At 36.6% G+C, this 19,933-nt stretch overlaps 1 protein-coding gene across 1 annotated transcript in view; it reads right to left on the bottom strand.

Moving 5' to 3' along the window:
• The window catches only part of LOC122788965 (disintegrin and metalloproteinase domain-containing protein 9-like), a 1,117,261-nt gene extending 1,099,681 nt beyond the window's left edge, over positions 1-17,580 (bottom strand). Inside the window, exon 1 of the mRNA XM_044056033.1 lies at positions 17,253-17,580. Coding sequence (XP_043911968.1) covers positions 17,253-17,316 — 64 coding nt within the window. The 5' untranslated portion in view covers positions 17,317-17,580. The remainder of the gene's footprint in view (positions 1-17,252) is intronic.
• Between the last annotated feature and the right edge of the window lie 2,353 nt (positions 17,581-19,933).

A 19,933-nucleotide genomic window follows, 5' to 3' on the forward strand; every position in this document is an offset into this window, starting at 1 on the left:
TTTGTTAAACTTGTAGGGTACTCCAAAGCATATGCCCTACTTTATGTCAGTAATGTCTGGAAGAACATTAAGGAGAGGGGAAGAGGAAGGAATGTGGTAACTGAAAGTAAAACAATTTATGTTCTTAACAGTATTTTTATAAAACATGACATATACTGTTTGTTATAAAGCAGTCTTTTTCAGTTATTGTATTTATTAGTGTAAGTAGAAGCACAGGCTGTACCATGCATCTTTGCATCAATAACCTTCATTAAAGGTAAATTCAAGCCTATGAGTGTAGATGTCAATCTGGAACAATTTTTCCTATTAGGAGGGTTAAACTTCATTATTTGAAGACATACATAGTTTTGTGTATTTGTATTACGTTAATAGGTTATGAGGTATTCTGGGTGTATGTTATTTTTTTTGTTTGAAGGTTTCATTAAACCAAAAAGTCTTGTAAGTTGTGATATAGGATCAAACGGATATGACAAGAAACAAATCTATAAAAGATCAACCTCCCAAACATTGGTATAGGCACGCAACACAAAAAATGAAACTTGACATTAAAAAAAGGGTGTTATACATAACATGTGAGAATAATAGCTTATCATAAATGGCATCACTTTTCATATTACCTTTGAATGTGAATAGACTCACAGTGATATATATAAAAATGAAAGGGTAGTGAACTATACTAAAAATACAGAATGCAAATAGCTATGCTACAGGAGGCACATTTGGAAAGAGCTGAGCATGTGAATTTGATAAAGAAAGGATTTCAGGATGGTTATTTAGTGTAATATCTGAGACAAAGGAAAATGGGAGTACTTATATTAATTGCTAGAGGAGCACCAATAGTGATAGAAGAGGAAAAAAGACAATAATGTTAGATTTGTAGTAGTAAGGGGCTACCGGCAAGGGAGGAGGATTACACTGGCATGTATTTATATTCAACCTAAAACTGCTACAATGGTGCTTAAGAAAATTCTGGGAGAAATAATTAGCTTTCAGCAGGGAATATTACTTATAGGTGGGAACGGGAATTTGATTTGCAACATTGAGGATATATCTGTGCCATCTAGAAGGAAAATATAACAAAAAAGGGTAGATTGTTGAAGAAATTTATGAAAATATTTGGTATGGAAGATATTAATTCAGTAGTAGGCGCTCAGAGAGAATTTACATATTATTCCCCAAGGTACAAAAACTGGGCAAGTCTACACAGAAATTATGCCAAGGTTAGAGGTAGTTGAGGCTCAACTACTAACAGTTAGAACAGGGTGGTGCAGAGGTTAACATTATTGCCTCACGGCAAGATGTTCTCTGGTTTGATTCTTGGCTGGAGTGTCTTTTATGTGGAGTCTGCATGTTCTCCCTCTGGTCATGTGGGTTTCCTCTTGGTGCTCCGGTTTCATCTCACATTCCAAAGACATGCAGTAGCTAGACTGGACACTCTAAATTGACCATAGTTGAGAGTGTGAGTGATTAGTACAAATGAACTACTGCAGCAGGGCTAATGACCTGGCAGTGTAAACCTCAGCTCAAGATGATTGTCACTGCTGAAGTGACACCCTGACCCCATGTGCAAAATGGGAAAAGGGGTTGAGGATAGATGGATGGATGGATGGATGGATGAAGAACAGCAGGAGATTAGGTCAAAATGCTGATGTATAACTAATCTACAGGAAAGTGTCAAGGAATAGATGATATTCCTGTGGAAGTTTGGAAGCTAGGATGGAAGAAAGTGATCAAAATCCAGAAGTTTTTGTTTAATAGTATTTTAAAGGTGGTATAGATCCATCAGATTCAGCTTCAAAATAGCCCATTTTGATTCAAAACCATGATTATAAAGTATTTATGGCTATAATGGCTAAAAGAATGGCAAACATGATGCCAAAACTGATAGCTATAGATCAGTGTGGTTTTATCGAGGGAAAGCAAACATTTGACAACATTGATAGAACAATAATGATCAAGAGGAAAGCAGAATGTAAGAAAATAGCACTGTTTTTGGTAGGACATATACAGAGAAAGCATTTGACAAAGTAATATGGAATTTTATGAGCAGGGAAATGGAAGCATTTGCATTCCCTGATAAAATAATAAGGTTGATTAGGATGATATATGACAGATGAGAGGAAAAAATTAAACTGGGGAGTTCCTGTCTGATAAGTTCTGTTTGAGCAGTGGTATCAGGTGGGATGTCCTCTCTCCAATTTGTTATTTGTGTTATATTTAGAACCACTGGTGAAGGAAATAAGGAACTCCTAAATTCAATGATATAAATGTTATTGCAATCAAGAAATGTTGGCTTTATTTACAGATGATATTATTTTGTACCTGATAAAACTAGAAAAGGACATTTTAGTGCTGTGGGCCATTCTGAGACAGTTTTAAGTCTTTTCATGGTACAAAATTAATGAAGATAAACCAAAGGCAATAGCAGTAAACTATGTTTCCACACACAAATTGGACTAGCAAGACCCATATTTAAGGAGACATGATAAAGTGAAGTATTTAAGAGTATAAATCAAAAAGGACCTGTTATATCAGCTAAGAATATGTGTGAAGAGACTAAACACAAAATAACATAAAAACTGAAAAATTGGAAGCTGTGTTTTATGGATATGGATAACAAGATACAAGCAGTGAAAATGGTTTAGTCCCTTTAGTTTTATACGCAGGGCAGCCATATTTTTATCAACCAGAGAAGTTGTGAATAGCAAGAAGAGAAGAGGGCAAGAGTCAAGTGGGATAAGTTGAGCCTTCCAATAGAATAAGATGGTTTGGGATTACTTGACTTGAAGGGGTCTTTCAGATCTACACATTTAAGACCCCTATACATAGCACAAGTAGAAACCTAGAATTCAAATTGGAAACGGATGATGATGATGAAAAGGGGGAAGCTCAAGAAATAAAGAGAGACTGGGATTTTGGATGCAAATCCTTTAGGAGAATAACAATAACCATACAGAATGTTATATTAATAAAGTAGCAGAAAGTATTCTAAGAATTAAGCACACACAGGAATAGAGAAAGGAGATTCTTCCATTAGGGATGGCTGCAATTAGCGGTACAGAGAATAGGCAAAAGGGGCTGCAATTTACTTAACAAAAGCTGGCAAAGGAACCAAGGTATTGGAAACAAATAATTAGAGAGGGAAAGGTAATAGAATGAAAAGAGGCCAATAATTGAGTTGAATTGCAGGGTAGAACTTGCATGCCCAATCAAATATCAATATCAGTGTATAGACAAAGAGAAAGGAATAGAGGGATCTTAATTGAAAGACCAGAAAAGGTAGAATTTTTAGTAGAATTTAGAACAGACACTGTTGTTAAAAAGGGATAATTTGTAGAGCATGTAAAAGACTGCGTGATAAATATAGGAATCAATCAGAGGAGTTTTGAAAGGATTGGAAAGAGAGACTGGATAAGCACTTCACAAAGAAACAATGAGAGGTTATATGTATGGCTCCCAAATATACAACAAAGTCCAACATATTTAGGATATTTAGGATCTTTGCTTGGAAGTATTTGCATAAGTATTTTTATACCCCAGTCAGACTCCAAAGAATTTTTCTTCAGGTAGATCACAAAGGTTGGAGGTGTGATGGGAAAGAAAGAGATAATTGGGAGCATATTTTTATTGAGTGCAACAAGTTGGGAGAATTTAAAAAATTCCCTGCAGACTACTCTGTCAGAAGTACTGGGTGAACAAATTGGTGTAACTAAGTAAATGATTTTTTGAACTATGATACAGAATTGGAATTGCCTAGACATAGTAAGGCCTTGCTAAGTTTAATTCTAGTGGCTTCCAAAAAAGTAATTACTAGTAAATGGAAATCAAGGTCTAAACCAACTGTACTAGAAATAGTGAACATAGTAACAGAGATAAAAGAACTGAAGTGTGATCTTTAGAAAGAGGTAGGAGCAAATCACATAGGCAAAAATGGGAACTATGGGAAGATAACATGCAGAATAATATTTTGGAGGAGGAATGATATTTATGGAAAGGCAGGAATTGAATGAGATGTGTTATGTTTGACTGACAATGTCTGTACAGAAGAGCATATGTGATGTATAATGTTTGCAGCTGAAAATATGTCAATATGGTTTGTTTTCTTTTATGTAAATCTATGACTGCGTATGTTATAGATATAAATTCAATAAATATGCTTCTTGTTTTATTTTTTTAAGTCTACTTTCTGACTCAGTGAATCATAAGGGATGTATTGACTTATATCAACATGTTTTTGTTCTGGTAGATTGACAGTCACAAATTTGGCGGAGATCTATGAGTGAGTAACTTGGGCTGTTGACTAGTTGTTAACAGTTGGTGCTCTCTATCTGGACTTGGCTAAGGCTTTTGATATAATTGCATAAAGTTCATTAATTGACACATTAAATAATTACAACTATGATCCATTTTAATCAATTGAATTATTCTTTGGTTGTTTAGTCATTCTCAATGTGTATCAGTCAAAGGCGTGTCCCTCCAGTTTTCTCCCTGTATTATCTGGACTACCACAGGGCATCTGTGCTTAGCCCCTTTCTTTTTAATTTAATACTTTTAACTAATCCTAAAACACTCAGTGTTGGCAATCTAAATATGTCGATGATTGTATGTTTGAACTTATAATTGATAAGGATGGTTCCTAATTTTCTATATCTGAACTTTTATGACAGTTTTCTTCTTGGGCAAAAAATGTAGGACTGAAATTCATCCTCGATAAATATAAAATAATGTATTTTTGGCAATCCTAGAAGCAGAACAAATGTATTTTTAAGTAATACACTTTTACCTGAAGCTGGTTGCTATAAGGATCTGGGTATACACATATCATCTGACTCTTCTTTCCTATCTTATGTAACTATTACAAAAATGTGCATTATTATTAATGGAACTTAAGTTTAGATCTTTATCTATAAGAGATGAATAAAGACTGGTTAATTATAAACGATGTACATCTGACCTGTTTTAGAATATAGTGGCAGTTTTTGCTAATATAATAGGTACCCATTAGCGGTATTGTGTTCTGTTAGAGGAAAGTTTATAAAATGAATACTCTCATTTCATTATTTATCTTATTCTGATTGATGCAAAACTTTAAATTTATTTACAGTCCATTATAAGCTTACAAAAGGAAATGCTATAAGTGAATATAAGATGTTTACGGATGAATTGCTACGACTTATATAATCTCAATCTCTCTGTTAACATGAGAAGACATTGATATGATAATACCAATTTTAGTAGTTTTTATTGTAAAACACAATTAAGATGGAACTATATAACTCATATAATTCCAAGAATTTGGAATCATGTACCAACTAATATTAGGCTGCCACCTAATTCTGAGTGTTTTAAAAGCAAATCTGATTGCTGGATGGGAGATAATGTGACTGCAATGGATTTTAATGAGTCTATGTTCTTATGGCCTGAACACTGAAATAAAACTTTGATAAACATATGTTCTAAATTAATTATTTGTGCTAATTCTTTATACAGTTACACACTACTTACATGCAATCCAAATTTTATTATTCACAGACCACATGTACTCAATGGAAAAGCAGCAATCTGATATTACTTTACAAAAATAGAAAACATTCTAGAGATATTCAGATTTACTTCCCACAAGTAGAAGGCATTCTAGAAATATTCAGATTACCTTAGTAAGCCATGATATAGTCAAACCACCGACTAAAGACATTTTTACAGAGCAGTGTGAAATGCAACTTAAAATTTATAAAATGATGACCCATTCTCCAACATATATCCAATGCAACATCTACAGAGATCTTTTCAGGATTCATAGCAACACACCATCTATAATTCAACATCTCAGAATATTAGCTTTGGGAACATTAGATTTCAATGCATCTTCCATTTTAGAAACACCATTAAAACATTTGGTACTAACCTCTGAAACTAATCTTTAAGGCTTTAAATGCTATTGGAAAGACAGAGCAATAAACTGGATTATGGAGTTACAGTTAACCGTAAAACCAATCTTCCTGTCATCTCCTGTGACACTCAGACCTCTACACTAAATGCCTGTGAAGTCATTTTTGCACATTTATACATAGAGAGATCAAATTTCATAGTGTTAGGTATACATCTCACACACCACAGGAAAGTACCAAGACTTTGGAATCAAGATGGTCAAAGCTACATTAGGATAATTTTTACTGTCTGGATTTCTAATAGTATTTAGAATGCCTCTGTTTCCTAGTGACAGCTTTACTTTAGGGTTTTTTTTTTGTCCATTATTGCCTGGATCTTCACAGTGCTTAAGTGAGTAAAATATACTGGAAAGTCATTTGTGACCTAATCCGTCACCCACTAATCAGCTGTGACTGTAAAATCAAACCTAATAGAATGCTACCACAGGAATTCTTTTTCAGAAAATCTTCTCAGCTAACCACTGTCTGTTTGACTGGTCCCCATGTCATGTCTTTCCCTTCCTAAATGACTCTTGAATTTTTAAGAGGCTGTTCATTTCTGGCCATTACTAACAACTGTGTATAAACCTGAATCCTAAGGGTCAAAGAGGCCCCATGCTTGGTGCAGCAAGTAGCATTTTCACCTCACAACACAATGTTCTCCAGTTTGATTCTCAGTGGTGTGCCTTCTGTGTGGAGTCCGCATGTCCTTCCTGTGTTTGCATGGGTTTTCTCTAACGGCTTCAGTTTTCTCCCACATTTCAAAGACATGCGGTAGGTGGATTGGACACACTAAATTGGCTGTGAGGGTACATGCATATGTGTGGTATGGAAGAACAACCATGGAAAGGCTAAGCACCCTGCGGTGTGAAGATTGGCTCTAGATGATTGTCACTGTTGATGTGATGCCGCCGACACCATGTGCAAAATGGGAAAAGGGGGGTTATGGGTAGATGGACAGAGGCCCCATGCTGCACATGATGTAAGCAGCAGCCTTCAATCTGACTGCACCAATTAACATGCCTATGTGGACTGCTGCATTCATCTCTTCATCTTGCACAAAAAGCTAATATGGATGAAATTCTTTTCACAGTCATATCTCATGAAAGAAGAAGGTACTCTTTCATAATCGTGACCTGCCAAGTCAAAAGCTGCCCCAAGGCTGCCAAAGTTCCTTGCAGCTATATTAAATACTCACTTTGCCTGACATTTTTCCATTCTAGTGTGTTCATGCACGTGTGTATGATTGTGTGTGTGTGTGTGTGTGTGTGTGTGTGTGTGTGTGTGTGTGTGTGTGTGTGTGTGTGTGTGTGAGGTGTGTGTGTGTGTGTGTGTGTGTGTGTGTGTGTGTGTGTGTGTGTGTGTGTGTGTGTGCGTGCGTGTGCGTGTGTGTGTTACTTCATTTGGTACTGTCATTTGAAAATCATATTTCATACTGTGGAATGGCTCTGAACATTCCATCTTAAATTTGTCATTAACACTTCATGTAAGATTGGTCTTTAAGAAAGAGGTTAAATCACTCTGCTTAGGGAACTGGAAGGCCCAAGGCCCTGTCAGTTAAAACTGATGCTGATACCTTTGGCATCCTGAATGGTGGGTACCACTGAAGAAGATTTTTTTGACTGACAAACAGTAGTCTCTGTTCAGTACATGGAAAGTAAGGAATACACAAGTACAGCCAATTTTGTTTTAAACAGAGACAAATAGCCACCCCAAATGATGTAATACATAGCAATGGTGAGACTGAGAGAGTATGTCTACAGATCTGCAGAGAGCCTTGCAATATTACTCCAAGCTGTAACTAGACACTGTAAATGATCTGGTTTCAAACTGTACATGGGTATAATATCAAAAGCAAACAAGGTAGGATTATGGATTGTGCAATGCTAAGCTTTCCTGCCATGGTAGTTTTTTTTTTTTTTTTTTTTGCTATACTTTGCCACCTCTGTCTGTTGCTCATCACCCCCCCTCATGGGCAACTGGTCCAGTCATTCTCCATCAGCAGGGAAAGGGTTTAATGGGAGGGCATATCATTTAGACAGCCACCAGAAGTTTTTTTATGGTCTTTTAGTTTTTGGCCCTAAATGTCAGCACACCCTTATTGTAGCTCCCTGATGGGGACATGGAAAGGGCCATTTGTAAGGGGTGTTCCTACATGTGGCCTCGCTCTATTCCCCCTCCCCCCAAAGTACAGAAGGTAGTTTCTCCATGTCTCATCCAGGCAAATCATGGTTTGCAGTGTTCCCCCAAGTGTGTGAATCCTCCCCACTCCCCTGGGAGAAACAAGTAGCCCAAGCCCTTTCACTCTTTCACTATTCCACTTCTTACTGACTCCCTCAGTGCCAGGGCCAGTGAAAGACAGCATAGCTCCCAGTCAAGAGTAAGCCTCAGATATTTAATGTTGTCCACACTGGAAACAGACATGGCATCCTTAGAGAAGACATAAAGGAACGAAAATTTATCATCGAGGCGGGACCTAGGACTGAATAGCATACCAATGGATTTGGAAGGAGTCTGCAACACACAGCTGTCAGATAATCCAGTTTTTCAGAGAGCACAGGACATTTTACAGACTAAGCTAAGTTTTATCTGCTCTAGATGCAATGTTTATCAGTGCAGAGTCAATGGTCTACTGAAAGGGTATGGCTTTACCACAAGAATACCACTTTCAATTCACAAAAGTCTGAATGAGCTCTAATCTATACACACTGATAGCTAATTCTGTCTTGGCTGTAGACCTGTTTAGCAATTTGGTAACATAAAGCTCAGTGGCAAGGCAGAATTTTCTGATCCACTTATCTCTACAACTGTTTCTCAAGGTTTAGTAACAACCTACTATTTTCACAGTCTTTACCTAATGTCTGGCAGTAGATGCAGAGGGATAAGGCTGTAAAGTGTACTTTTTGTGGTCCAGGGTTTAATCCTCTTGACCATATGTGTCGAACTCACAGGTAACCGAAAGGCCAGATCACAGATATTTTTCCTAGGGAAAAAAATATGTTGGCCGTCGTCGTTAATTTGCTCTTTTTTCCACTGTAGTGTGATCTCAGAGTTAGTGTATTTAGTTAGGGGGGGCACAGCCCCCACATTGGGTGGTGTGGGGGTGAAGCCCCTCACTTTATAATGTTTGTATTGGTATGTTGTGTGTAGTTAGCCTACTGATTTTTTTCTCTAGGAAAAAAATCGGTGATCTGTCCATTTGTTTAGCTGTGAGTTCGACACATGCTCTTGACCATCTTTTGCCTGATGTATGGCGTTGAGCAAGTCACTTAACCAAACATTACTGGGCATGTGGGCTAGGCTCCTCAGTGGTCTCCTGGACTACAAGCCTGGCAATTATCTATGCTAATGATAGTGTTTCTGCAGTCTCTCTGAAAATTGAACTTTATCTCCAGTCATTTCAGTGAAAATTCCAGGTACTCAGTAGCTAACAACCCATTACAAATCTCTTTCTTAATCTGATACTAAAATCATACATTTTTACATATATTCTTCAAGTTAGAAAAGAAGATGTTTCCTTCAAACACCATCTCTTTCCAGTAAAGTAAAAAATGTAGTCCCTGTGATAAAATATCTCGAATTTGAGCTCATTTAAGAGCTGAAACTAGGGCATCATACTGATTGTGCTGTAACAAGCACCAACAAAAATGCTGGTATAACTCCTTCCTATGTAATGATAATAAAAGCATGAAGGAATACATGGGTCATTTGGGGAAGAGCTGCGGCATAACAGTTTTACTTATTTTATTTAAAATTTGTGAAACAGGGTAAAACACTGAACAACAGGGACCATTTTCAGGCCTGCCTGGTGGTTACAAACTAGAAACAAAGTGAATAATGGTAAGTAAATAAAACCAAAATTGTAACCATAACCATAAGCAGATACAAGTTAACAAAGCAGCAGGCAACTCTAGCATAACATGAGAAATACAGTAAATGTAATACAGCTTCAATAAAAATACAGTATGCACAGTAGATGCATAACACAGGGAGGAACAGGGAAATGCAATGAAATGAAGAAACAGATGGAACATTATGGTTAGAAAGAGTCCCTTTAAAGATTGTTAACTGAGTTATTAAGCTGAGAAGATTTAAAAGAAGTGCAGTGTTCTCATGTAATTGAACTGCTATGGAATAGTTACATTTAGTTTTTACCAAGGTGCTTTTTCATTTCTGAGCAGACTTTGGGGTATGACTGCAGACCTGGATGGCAGTGATTCCCAAAGCTTTGTCCCAAGGGGTTAGACGTCATGATGTGTGCAGTGTAGTTTATTATGAGAGGCAAGCTGAGTTACACTGACAGGTGGACGAGACTTGCACTGATAGTTGGATATTTAATAGTAAGTTTTCTTGCAAGAAAGGGGGATGATTCTACGTTAAGAAGTTAGAATAGAAGCAAGTTCACTTAAGGTTTTGCCCTCTGCCTTACTGATATCCATTTACCTATGGGGAGGATATGGTATTGGTGTTTTCTTTTTCTGCAGAAGGCTATGGTCCTACAGGTCTGGTAGGATAGGATTTGTATAACAGATAGGTTTGTCTTTGATGCTGCAGATATAATAAGCAGTCCATATTGAAGGTAGGCTAGGGAAATGCCCTTTCCAATTACATTCCTTCCTTCTGGGGAAAGAAAGTTTGACATTTTCTGGCCCAGAAAATGGATTTATTGACTTTTAGGACTAGTTTCATTATTGTATGACAGACATTTAACTGAGATACCCAGAAAAAAAGAAGTGATGCCTTAATTCAGTGGAGTTTATGTTATTTTGAAGTACTTAATAAACAAAAGAGATAACAGGATAAACCAATGACGTTTTCTGGAAGAGAATCAGACTGTACAAGTGCTGATGAAAATTCTGAAACTACTGAGAAAATCTGTAGTTTACTTTAACATATATGTCTAAAAGTCATACATCTGCTTTGAGATCCAGTAATCTTTCACCAGTGGTTACATTTTATTTAAGGTTTTGTGCTGCTTGCATCACAAACTTTATCATATCCGAATTTTATAGTGTAACACAAGAGTCACACTCATCTACTGAATCATGGATAACCAACTCACAATTCTAACTCCCTACCCTAAATCCAAACTAATCTTCTTCACCCCTAAATAATATACCCCTGATAAAACTTCATTCGCAATCACTTCTTCAAACAACACTGGAATTTAACTCATCTTACATACCAAGCTGCTAGGGGGTCACCATCGATGAAAACCTAAAATTCAACATTCACACAAATGATGTAAAAAACTACCAAAAACTGGGATCCTGTATAGAACTACTCCTTACTTTTCTAGATCTACTAGAAAACATGTTGCATGAACATTCCTTCTCCCAACCCCTTCCAGTGCTGCTCCTAGCCTCATTAATCTTCATGTAGCCCAGACCAAATTGATAGAGCAATGCTACTATAAGATTGCAAAATTCACCACTAACAAACCATATAAGCTCATCACTGCCATGAACTCAAGCAACTTTCCTGGCCAATGCTTCTATTCTGTTTAGCCCTATCTCAACATCAGATAAAATAGTAGAACTCCAGAAAATCAGGGGAAATAAAATAAACTTTTAACTAACTAGCTAGATCCACCAACTAACCAGGGTGGCCACGGTGGTGCAGCGGTTAGCATTGCCACCTCACAGCAAGAGGTTCTCTGGTTCGATTCTCAACTGGGGTGCCTTCTGTGCGGAGTCTGCATGTCCTCCCTGTGGTTGCGTGGGTTTCCTCCAGGTGCTCCGGTTTCCTCCCACATCCCAAAGACATGCAGTAGGTGGATTGGACACTCTAAATTGGCCCTAGGTGTGAGTGTGTGTGTGTGTGTGTGTGTGTGTGTGTGTGTGTGTGTGTGTGTGTGTGTGTGTGTGTGTGTGTGTGTGTGTGTGTGTGTGTGTGTGTGTGCCTTCTGTGGAAGGTTGGGTGCTGGGCTGGCAACTTGACACCGTAAAACTCCACTGCCAATCATGAGCGGACAGATGATCCTCTGTGGCGACCCCTAACCGGGAAAAGCCGAAAGAAGAAAAAGAAGAAGAAGATCCACCAACTAACCAAAGGGCAGGAGGACTGCGTTGATATAATAATAAGATTTTTCTTCAGCTGTCTTTGTCCTTATTCAAACCAGGACTTTATCAGAATAAATTACTAATACACGTTATATATTTAAATACATCAAACAATTCATATGATCACAAGACCAACCAATAAAATTTGTCCCACATTAATTAATCATAAATATAAATCCACCATAAATACATAAATACAGAATAGAATAAAACTTTACATATGATTAAATCCTGTAATAATAAAATATTAAAAACTAACACGTCCATTTATTTGTGGCATTATAACAGGTCAGCTTTTAACTTCAAAATACTATTAATTGATATTGTTTCATTCAATACAAATAAAAGCTGCCAATGCCGCTCCCTACATTCAAGAGTGGCTTTCCAATCACCTCCTTTTAATGGGGGTGATACATTTGTGATAGGTACAGCCTCAGCACCATTTATGCTTATATTGAAGTCCAAATTTTATCCTAGTATAAAATTTTACCCAAGTTTTCTGGATGACACATTTTTAATAAGGGAAGGGAAACTTCAATGGTTTAATGAATTTATGTCATATATTAATAATACTACTGAATTTTAAAATTTACTCATGAAATGAATTTTATGATATTAATTTTTAGATATATAATATACAAAATATTATTGAAAAAGATGTGAATCATTTCTTTTTCATAACCCTACATTTTCTAATTCATATTTGTACTTTAACAGTTATCATTCCTATAAACAAAAATATAGTTTAGTCAAGGGACAAAAGGTTAGACTTTATCAGATGATTTCAGAAGAAAACAGATTTTATAGTGAAATAAATATTTCTAAAAATATGTTGTAAGAGAGAGGTTATGCAATAGGACTGGTTGAAAAGATTGAAAAGGAAGTTATAATTAAAAGAAAATTGTCATTTAAACCTATTTTAAGAGGGGATGTTTAAAAAACAAGGATAATATGAATCTAAATGCAAAATCTGATAGAGCAATGGTTTTACCATTCAACTACTTGAGATTAAGAATTGGAAGATACAGATCAATTCCCATGCTGGGTTAAGAAATAAACTGGGTAGTGATATTAACTTTATTTTTAAGAGGGGAAGAAATGTAAATAACATTTTAGAAATAGGCAATAACACTAAGTAAGATTACTTTGTAATAGATAAATGTGGGGCATGTCCCTACTGTTCATTTTTTACTATAGTTGACAAAGTAAAAATAGCTAGTAATCCAAATGAAATTTATTAAAGGGGTCATTTTAATTGTAACACTATTGAGGTGGTTTATTTGGCTACATTTAAGTTGTGCCAAGCATTTTGTACCTATAAAATTGAGACAGCCATGAAACAGAGTATTTTTGAACATTTATATAGTACACATAAGGGAGACAATAACAATGCATTGTACAAACATTCTATATTATGTACTAATTGTGATATATTCTTTTTTTGTTCTAGAAAAAGTATCACCCCCATTAAAAGGAGGTGATTGGCAAGCCACTCTGGAACATAGGGAACTGCATTGGCAGCTATTATCGGTGGCAGATTTGTTCCCTGGATTGAATGAAACAGCATCTGTTAGTAGCATTTTAGAGTTAAGAGGTTATAATGACACATGAACATGTCTTAGTTTTTAATATTTTATTACTACAGGATTTAATGTTATATAATGTTTTATTCAATTTTGTATTTATTAATTTATGGTGGATTTTTATTGATGATTGATGTGGGATGAATTGTATTGGCTGGTCTTGTGATCATGTGACTTTTTGATGTATTTAAATATTTAAGGTATATTTGTAATTTATTCTGATGAAGTCCTGCTTTGAAAAAGAATGAAAGAGCTTAATAAAAACCTTATTATTATATCAATGTGGTCCTCCTGTCTCAGCTTGTCATATCACACAACCTCATCTATAATATGAGTCACTGCTCTAGTCTATATAACATCTTCAGACTATACCCCCAGCAGAGCTCTCCATTCAACTGATAAATTACTGCCTTCAACATTCAAAGCTAATAATCATGCTTACAATTGCCTTTGCTCTTCTCATGTCACTAAGCTATGGCACTCCCTACCAATGGAAATTAAACAATTTAACAAAAGTAAGACTTTCAAAAACCAGCTCAGAGAACACTAAAAATAAATGGCTATGCTCCTGACCCATCCTGACTAATTTGTCTATCACTTCTACAACTCAATTCTTTACATAAAACAATATTTTTCTCTTCTACACCCTCTACCCTATGTATCTATATCTTGCCTACTGGGTGCATCTAATCTACCTTGCACACCTGCATCCCTCACCTTTCGAAACAATATAATTGCAAACCACATACACTAACATGAGTATCATCTCTCTTGCTACTTGCAAGTATTCTTATCACCTGGTACCAAGAGTAGTATCATAATTGGGGTCTTCCTAATAATTTTTTTCTCATGTTCTTACAAGGGATTAATGTTTTCCTAACTATGTATTTTATTTTCTCATCACATCCTGCATTTTTTTCACCTTGTTAGAATATTTGTCTAATAAATCACTACTATTACAACACTGTTTCTTTGTATCACTGTATACCTGCACTTTCTGTTTGACAATGTGTATAGTCCCTATATCAGATGTTATTAATGTTTACATGCTGTGAATGCATAGATGTCATAAGATTCACTGTTTTGATATTTGTAGAGCATTGTGTGTCTCTCTAAGCTTTTCATGCTATGAATGTATACACGATTCACTGTTATTTGATATTTGTATTGCATTATATGTCTATTAAAGCTTTTCTCCTTGAACTTCTGCTGAAAAGGGGTAACTTTTACTTATTTGGGCAAACAAATGCCAATAAATAAATACATAAATAAATATTATATTCTAAATTTAAAGGAAAAAACAATTGACAAGCTTGTAATTACATTTGAAAAAGCAGTCTGGGTTTCTTCCTGGGGGAGTTGGGTGTTAGTGCTCTCTGGTCATGCCTGTAAAAACATTTTGGTGCTTAGAAGGGCTACCTGGTTAAGATATGAATTCTGAAAAACTGCTTCCATCTAATGGCTGAGTTTGTCTACAATATAACATGTGAAAATAGATATTAGAGGTCTGTATGGGACTGGTCATAAATGTGAGAGGAGTACTACTGGACTCAGTAAATTGACCACTGCTGAAGAAAGAAGGAAATGGCAAAATCTTTTCACTGTGGTCTGCAGTGATCTTGGACCTTGTGTTAATCAGGAGAAATAGTAGAGGCATGTCATTCCATGTGGGAAATTTATTTTTTGGTTAGTTCTGGGCTAACACAACTGTGTTTTTTTCTTTTCCTCCATTCTAAGTCATACAAAGCAGAAGGTGAAATCAGTCAGTTGTGGAACTAATTGTATGCTGACTGCAGACAGGAGCATTGTCTTGGGATACAGTATAATTCCCTCTGGGATATTGATGCAGCTATGAATAATGTTTATCTACAGTAAGGGAGAAGGTTTCAGGCATACAAATAGCATGCAGTTAGTCCTTTAACATTTATCAGCTTAACTTTCACTGGCTAGGGCAACATTTTGTCTTTTGTGCTTTTCATGTCAGTCGTACCACGGTGACCTTATTGTTTCCCTGTGCTTTATTCTAATTATTATTGTGATGTGCAACCTCTTTCTGAATAGTGGGCCATCATTTTTATATTTCCTTTTCTTGTGTTTACTTCTGCATCACAGTTTCAAAACAAACCATGAGTAGTGCATTCAGCTTAACTACCCAGCCAGAAAGATGTTTTGTACTAAATGTAGTTAAAAGCAATTATTTTCACACTTATTTTGTGTGTAGCGTGATGTGCATGCATTATGCTTTCACTAGAGTACTTTTAGCTTACATTTTCTGTCTTGTAGATAACTTCTTATATTTTCAGTTTTTTTTTTTTCATTGACTAACTAATTAACTTAGTTAAGTAATGTACAGATTGCACAATATAATACGTTGTCTTATGCATTTTACAGGACACATACAAGTTGCTGTTCCACCCAGGTCATCTTTGAAATGAGTATTCTCAACAGCTTCTACTCCTAAAAAATATACTGAAGATGCACCACACTTTGAAAACTGTGAAAGGAAATTATTATTTGGAAATCTGTTAACAGTGCGAATTGTTTTGTAGTATTATACCTCAAAAAACTATTCCTCACCAAGTTTTAATCTTATGAATCAGGTGAACAAGGGTAGTTTGTTCCTATACCTTTTCTATCCTAATAAATGTGCTTTTTTAAAGGCCATTGACTCTGAACTGAAACTTGATCTAGTTTGGGACACAGCATTTCACATCAAAGGCCCTTCAAAACATTTTATTTGCACAACAAAAGTTATATACATGTCAGTATGTCAAAACAACCTTGCTAACAATATAATCACATGCATAAGTAGCATACTTCATGAGCATATTTTTTCTGGTTCTGCTTCGTCTTGAACTGCCATGTGCAATTCTTGTCACTTACAACATTGACTACATCTGGCAGTCTCCTCTAAACTGTAGAATCTATTTTTGCATTAGAAAATATTGGCTACTTACAAAAGGTGGAATACCAAGCTTGACAAAGGGATTGCCTGATCACTCAACTGCTAAAATATAAGCACTGCCCTTCACAAGGGAATTGATGACTAGCTGTTCTTTACAAAAAAAAAGTTAATATATGGCATGTTCTTTAAAGTATATATATATATATATATATATATATATATATATATATATATATATAAAACATTTTACTGTCTGTAACAAAATGTTAATTTTGGAAAACTCTGTAGATACTATAGTGTAAATCTACATATTTTTTTTCTTGACCTCATCATTCACTTATCAGTGAAAAGAAATAATACTTCCTGATAATTTATGACAGTTAAAATTATGAATGTCGATCCATAGATTCCATTCAAAATTATTTTCTGCAAGTAGAACTAATACAGAATTTGCCAGACTTCAGTTTCTATACAGCAAAATACTCTGCACTTGGTTAACCCTTTCAGTAACAAAAGCTGTTTTACAGAATGCAGTACTACACTAGTTAGCCTGCAAGTGATCTTTGCTTCAGATTTACAAGTCATATTGGTTTTAGAAGTTTTAGCAAAGTTCATCAAAGTTAACTGTTTTACTAATTGTGTCCGTTCTCATGCCATGGCTTTCAGAAAGCCTACAATAATAACAGCACATCTCACTCTTTCTTTAAACAACCGGTTTAATATGTAAAAGTACATAATTTTTTTTATAACAAAAGAATGATTATATCTAACCTACCTGATGTCAAAAGTAGCCCAGCATAAATTAGTGACCAAGAAATGAATAAATTTGGTTTCAGCATTATTAATCCTCAGCAGAAAGAAAGCCTCACGTAACACTGTTTCTCTGCTCTCAGGTCATCTTTAAAACAGCATTGCCCCGCCTAGGAATGTTCCTAAAGCCAGTAAAACAGGTATTGCTGCTATAGTAATATGCAGCAAGCCAAATAGAAACTGTGGCATTTGTGTGAAGATTACAGAAGGAAGTTGTATGGAATTAGGCTGCCTGCATAAAAAGTTTTAAAGCTGAAGAAATTTAGTAACAATTTAGTAACAACATGACTAACCATGAAATGACTATATGCCTGCACCTGCAAACACCAGGAAATGGTATCACATATGCGGCTGTGTCATGACACAGAGCTGCTTCTGTTATGCACCTGACTGGGTTTCAATACACGCATGCGTCAATTAACACATAGTAAAGAAGGTGTATTCCTACACATGAGAACATCTCATTGCCTGTAGGAAACAACTCATCTTGCTAAGCCTGTCTTGTTTGTTTTATTTTTGTGCTCACTTCTTTTAGCCCAGTACTATATATATCTGCATATTACATGTTGTTGGTGTTTTTATAGTGCACTATTTTAACAAAAGATTTACTATATCCATATGCTGAATTAGTTAATATTTTGGCTGCTTTTTTTAAAAATAATTGCACTCAGCTTGATACCAGCCTCTTGGTCACGTGAGCTCCATTCTGCATACAAAAAGAGAACAATACGTATACAGACTTCTCATATACAAATATGTAGTGATTAGTGAATTGTTTCATATGTTTTGAACCAAGATAACCACAGACTAGATAATGCGACCCATCATTGCAAAATAGGTTTCTGTTTTTTCAAATGCCAAAAGTAGAACATTGTTTTACAGCCATAAACAAACTCTACAACAAGAGGAGAAAGCTACTACATGACAGAGCAAGATCCCTAAAAGGGAAGGCATCTGTGATCAATACTAGCAAAAAACTACAATCACTCATAAAATCATCCAAGGCCAACTTTGAGAGAAAAATCGCTAAAGACACAAAAGACAATCATAAGGCCTTCTTTAGCTATGTTAGAAACCTGGGTGGAAACTCCCAGATATGCTCAGAATTAGTCCAAAATGATACAAAAATCACTGAACCCACAGACATTGCCAACATACTGGCAGACAGGTTCACTGCTAATTTCTCCCCTCCCTCCCCCCCAAAAGGAGAAATATCTATCCCACCAGAGTCTAGCCTCCCAAACATCTCAGATGCCCAGGTGAGAGCTGCTTTCTCTAAAGCAAAAAACACAGCATCAATGGGACCGGACGGTGTCCCTGGCTGTGTGCTACACAAACTCAATGAGGAACTAAACCCACACATTAGGCTGCTGTTTAATCTTAGCCTTACTACAGGATACGTACCCAAAGAATGGCGTACGGCAACTGTGGTCCCACTCCACAAAGGCGGTGCTTCTACGGACCCTGGAAATTACCGTCCCATAAGCTTGACGAGCCTTGTCTGCAAAGCTATGGAGAGGATCATAATGGAACTCATAAATAAAGACATTGTGGACCTACAGACACTGGATCCTACCCAATTTGGCTTTGTCAAGGGCAGATCCTGCCTCTTGAACTTGGTCAACTTTTTCGAAACAGTCACTAAGGCCATTGATGAGGGTAAGGCAGTTCACACAGCCTACCTTGACCTAGCAAAAGCATTCGACACAATACCCCACTCGGGCATCATAGAAAAGCTCACCAGCTTAGATGTAAACCCATATGTCACAAGATGGGTTGCAAACTGGCTCAAGGACAGAACCCACAGGGTTAGAGTTGCTGGTGCCATGTCAGACTCAAAGCCAGTCACGAGCGGTGTCCCACAGGGCTCAGTCCTGGGCCCCCTCTTGTTCTGCATTTATTTTTCTGAAGTGCAGGCAAACATAGGGGGATTGTGGCTGACAAAATTTGCAGATGACTGCAAACTGGGCACCATAATTGACACTCCATCAGACACAGACATCCTCCAGAGAGGTCTCATAGAAATGGATAACTGGTGCCAGAGCCATGGCCTTAAGCTAAATGCCAAAAAATGTATAGTCATACCCTTTGGGAAAAACAAGGTAACCCCTAATTACCACACAGGTGGTAATCCATTAAACACGGAAGAAGTTATCAGGGACCTGGGGACCCAAGTTGACAGTAACCTCTCTTTTGACACTCACATTGCCAGAGTGGTTAGGAAGACCTTCTACATTGCCCACCTGATCATGAAGGGATTCACATCCAGATCAGGAGAGGTCATTGTACCCCTGTACTCTTCACTTATCAGACCAATGATTGAGTACAACACCCCATTTGGAATGTACCTTACCCGACACCTGCAGCAGTTGGAAAGACCCCAAATGTTCCTCACCAAAAGGATAAAGGGGCTCAAACATATGTCATACGCTGCCCGACTGAAGAAACTCCAGCTCTATTCAGTCGCATACCGTCTGCTTAGAGGTGATCTGTGCCTGACATACAAGGACATGTCCAACCCGGAATTAATGGACATGCTCCACCTCAAAAAATCCAAATCCACCAGAGCCACAAGAGCAAGAGACTTAAACCTCAACACGGATATAAATAGGACGTGCTGGAGGGACAGATTCATCACCCAGAGAC

Source organism: Protopterus annectens, chromosome 14.part0 (assembly GCF_019279795.1).
Source record: "Protopterus annectens isolate FY-2018-M chromosome 14.part0, PAN1.0, whole genome shotgun sequence".
In the NCBI taxonomy this organism is placed as follows: Eukaryota; Metazoa; Chordata; order Ceratodontiformes; family Protopteridae; genus Protopterus; species Protopterus annectens.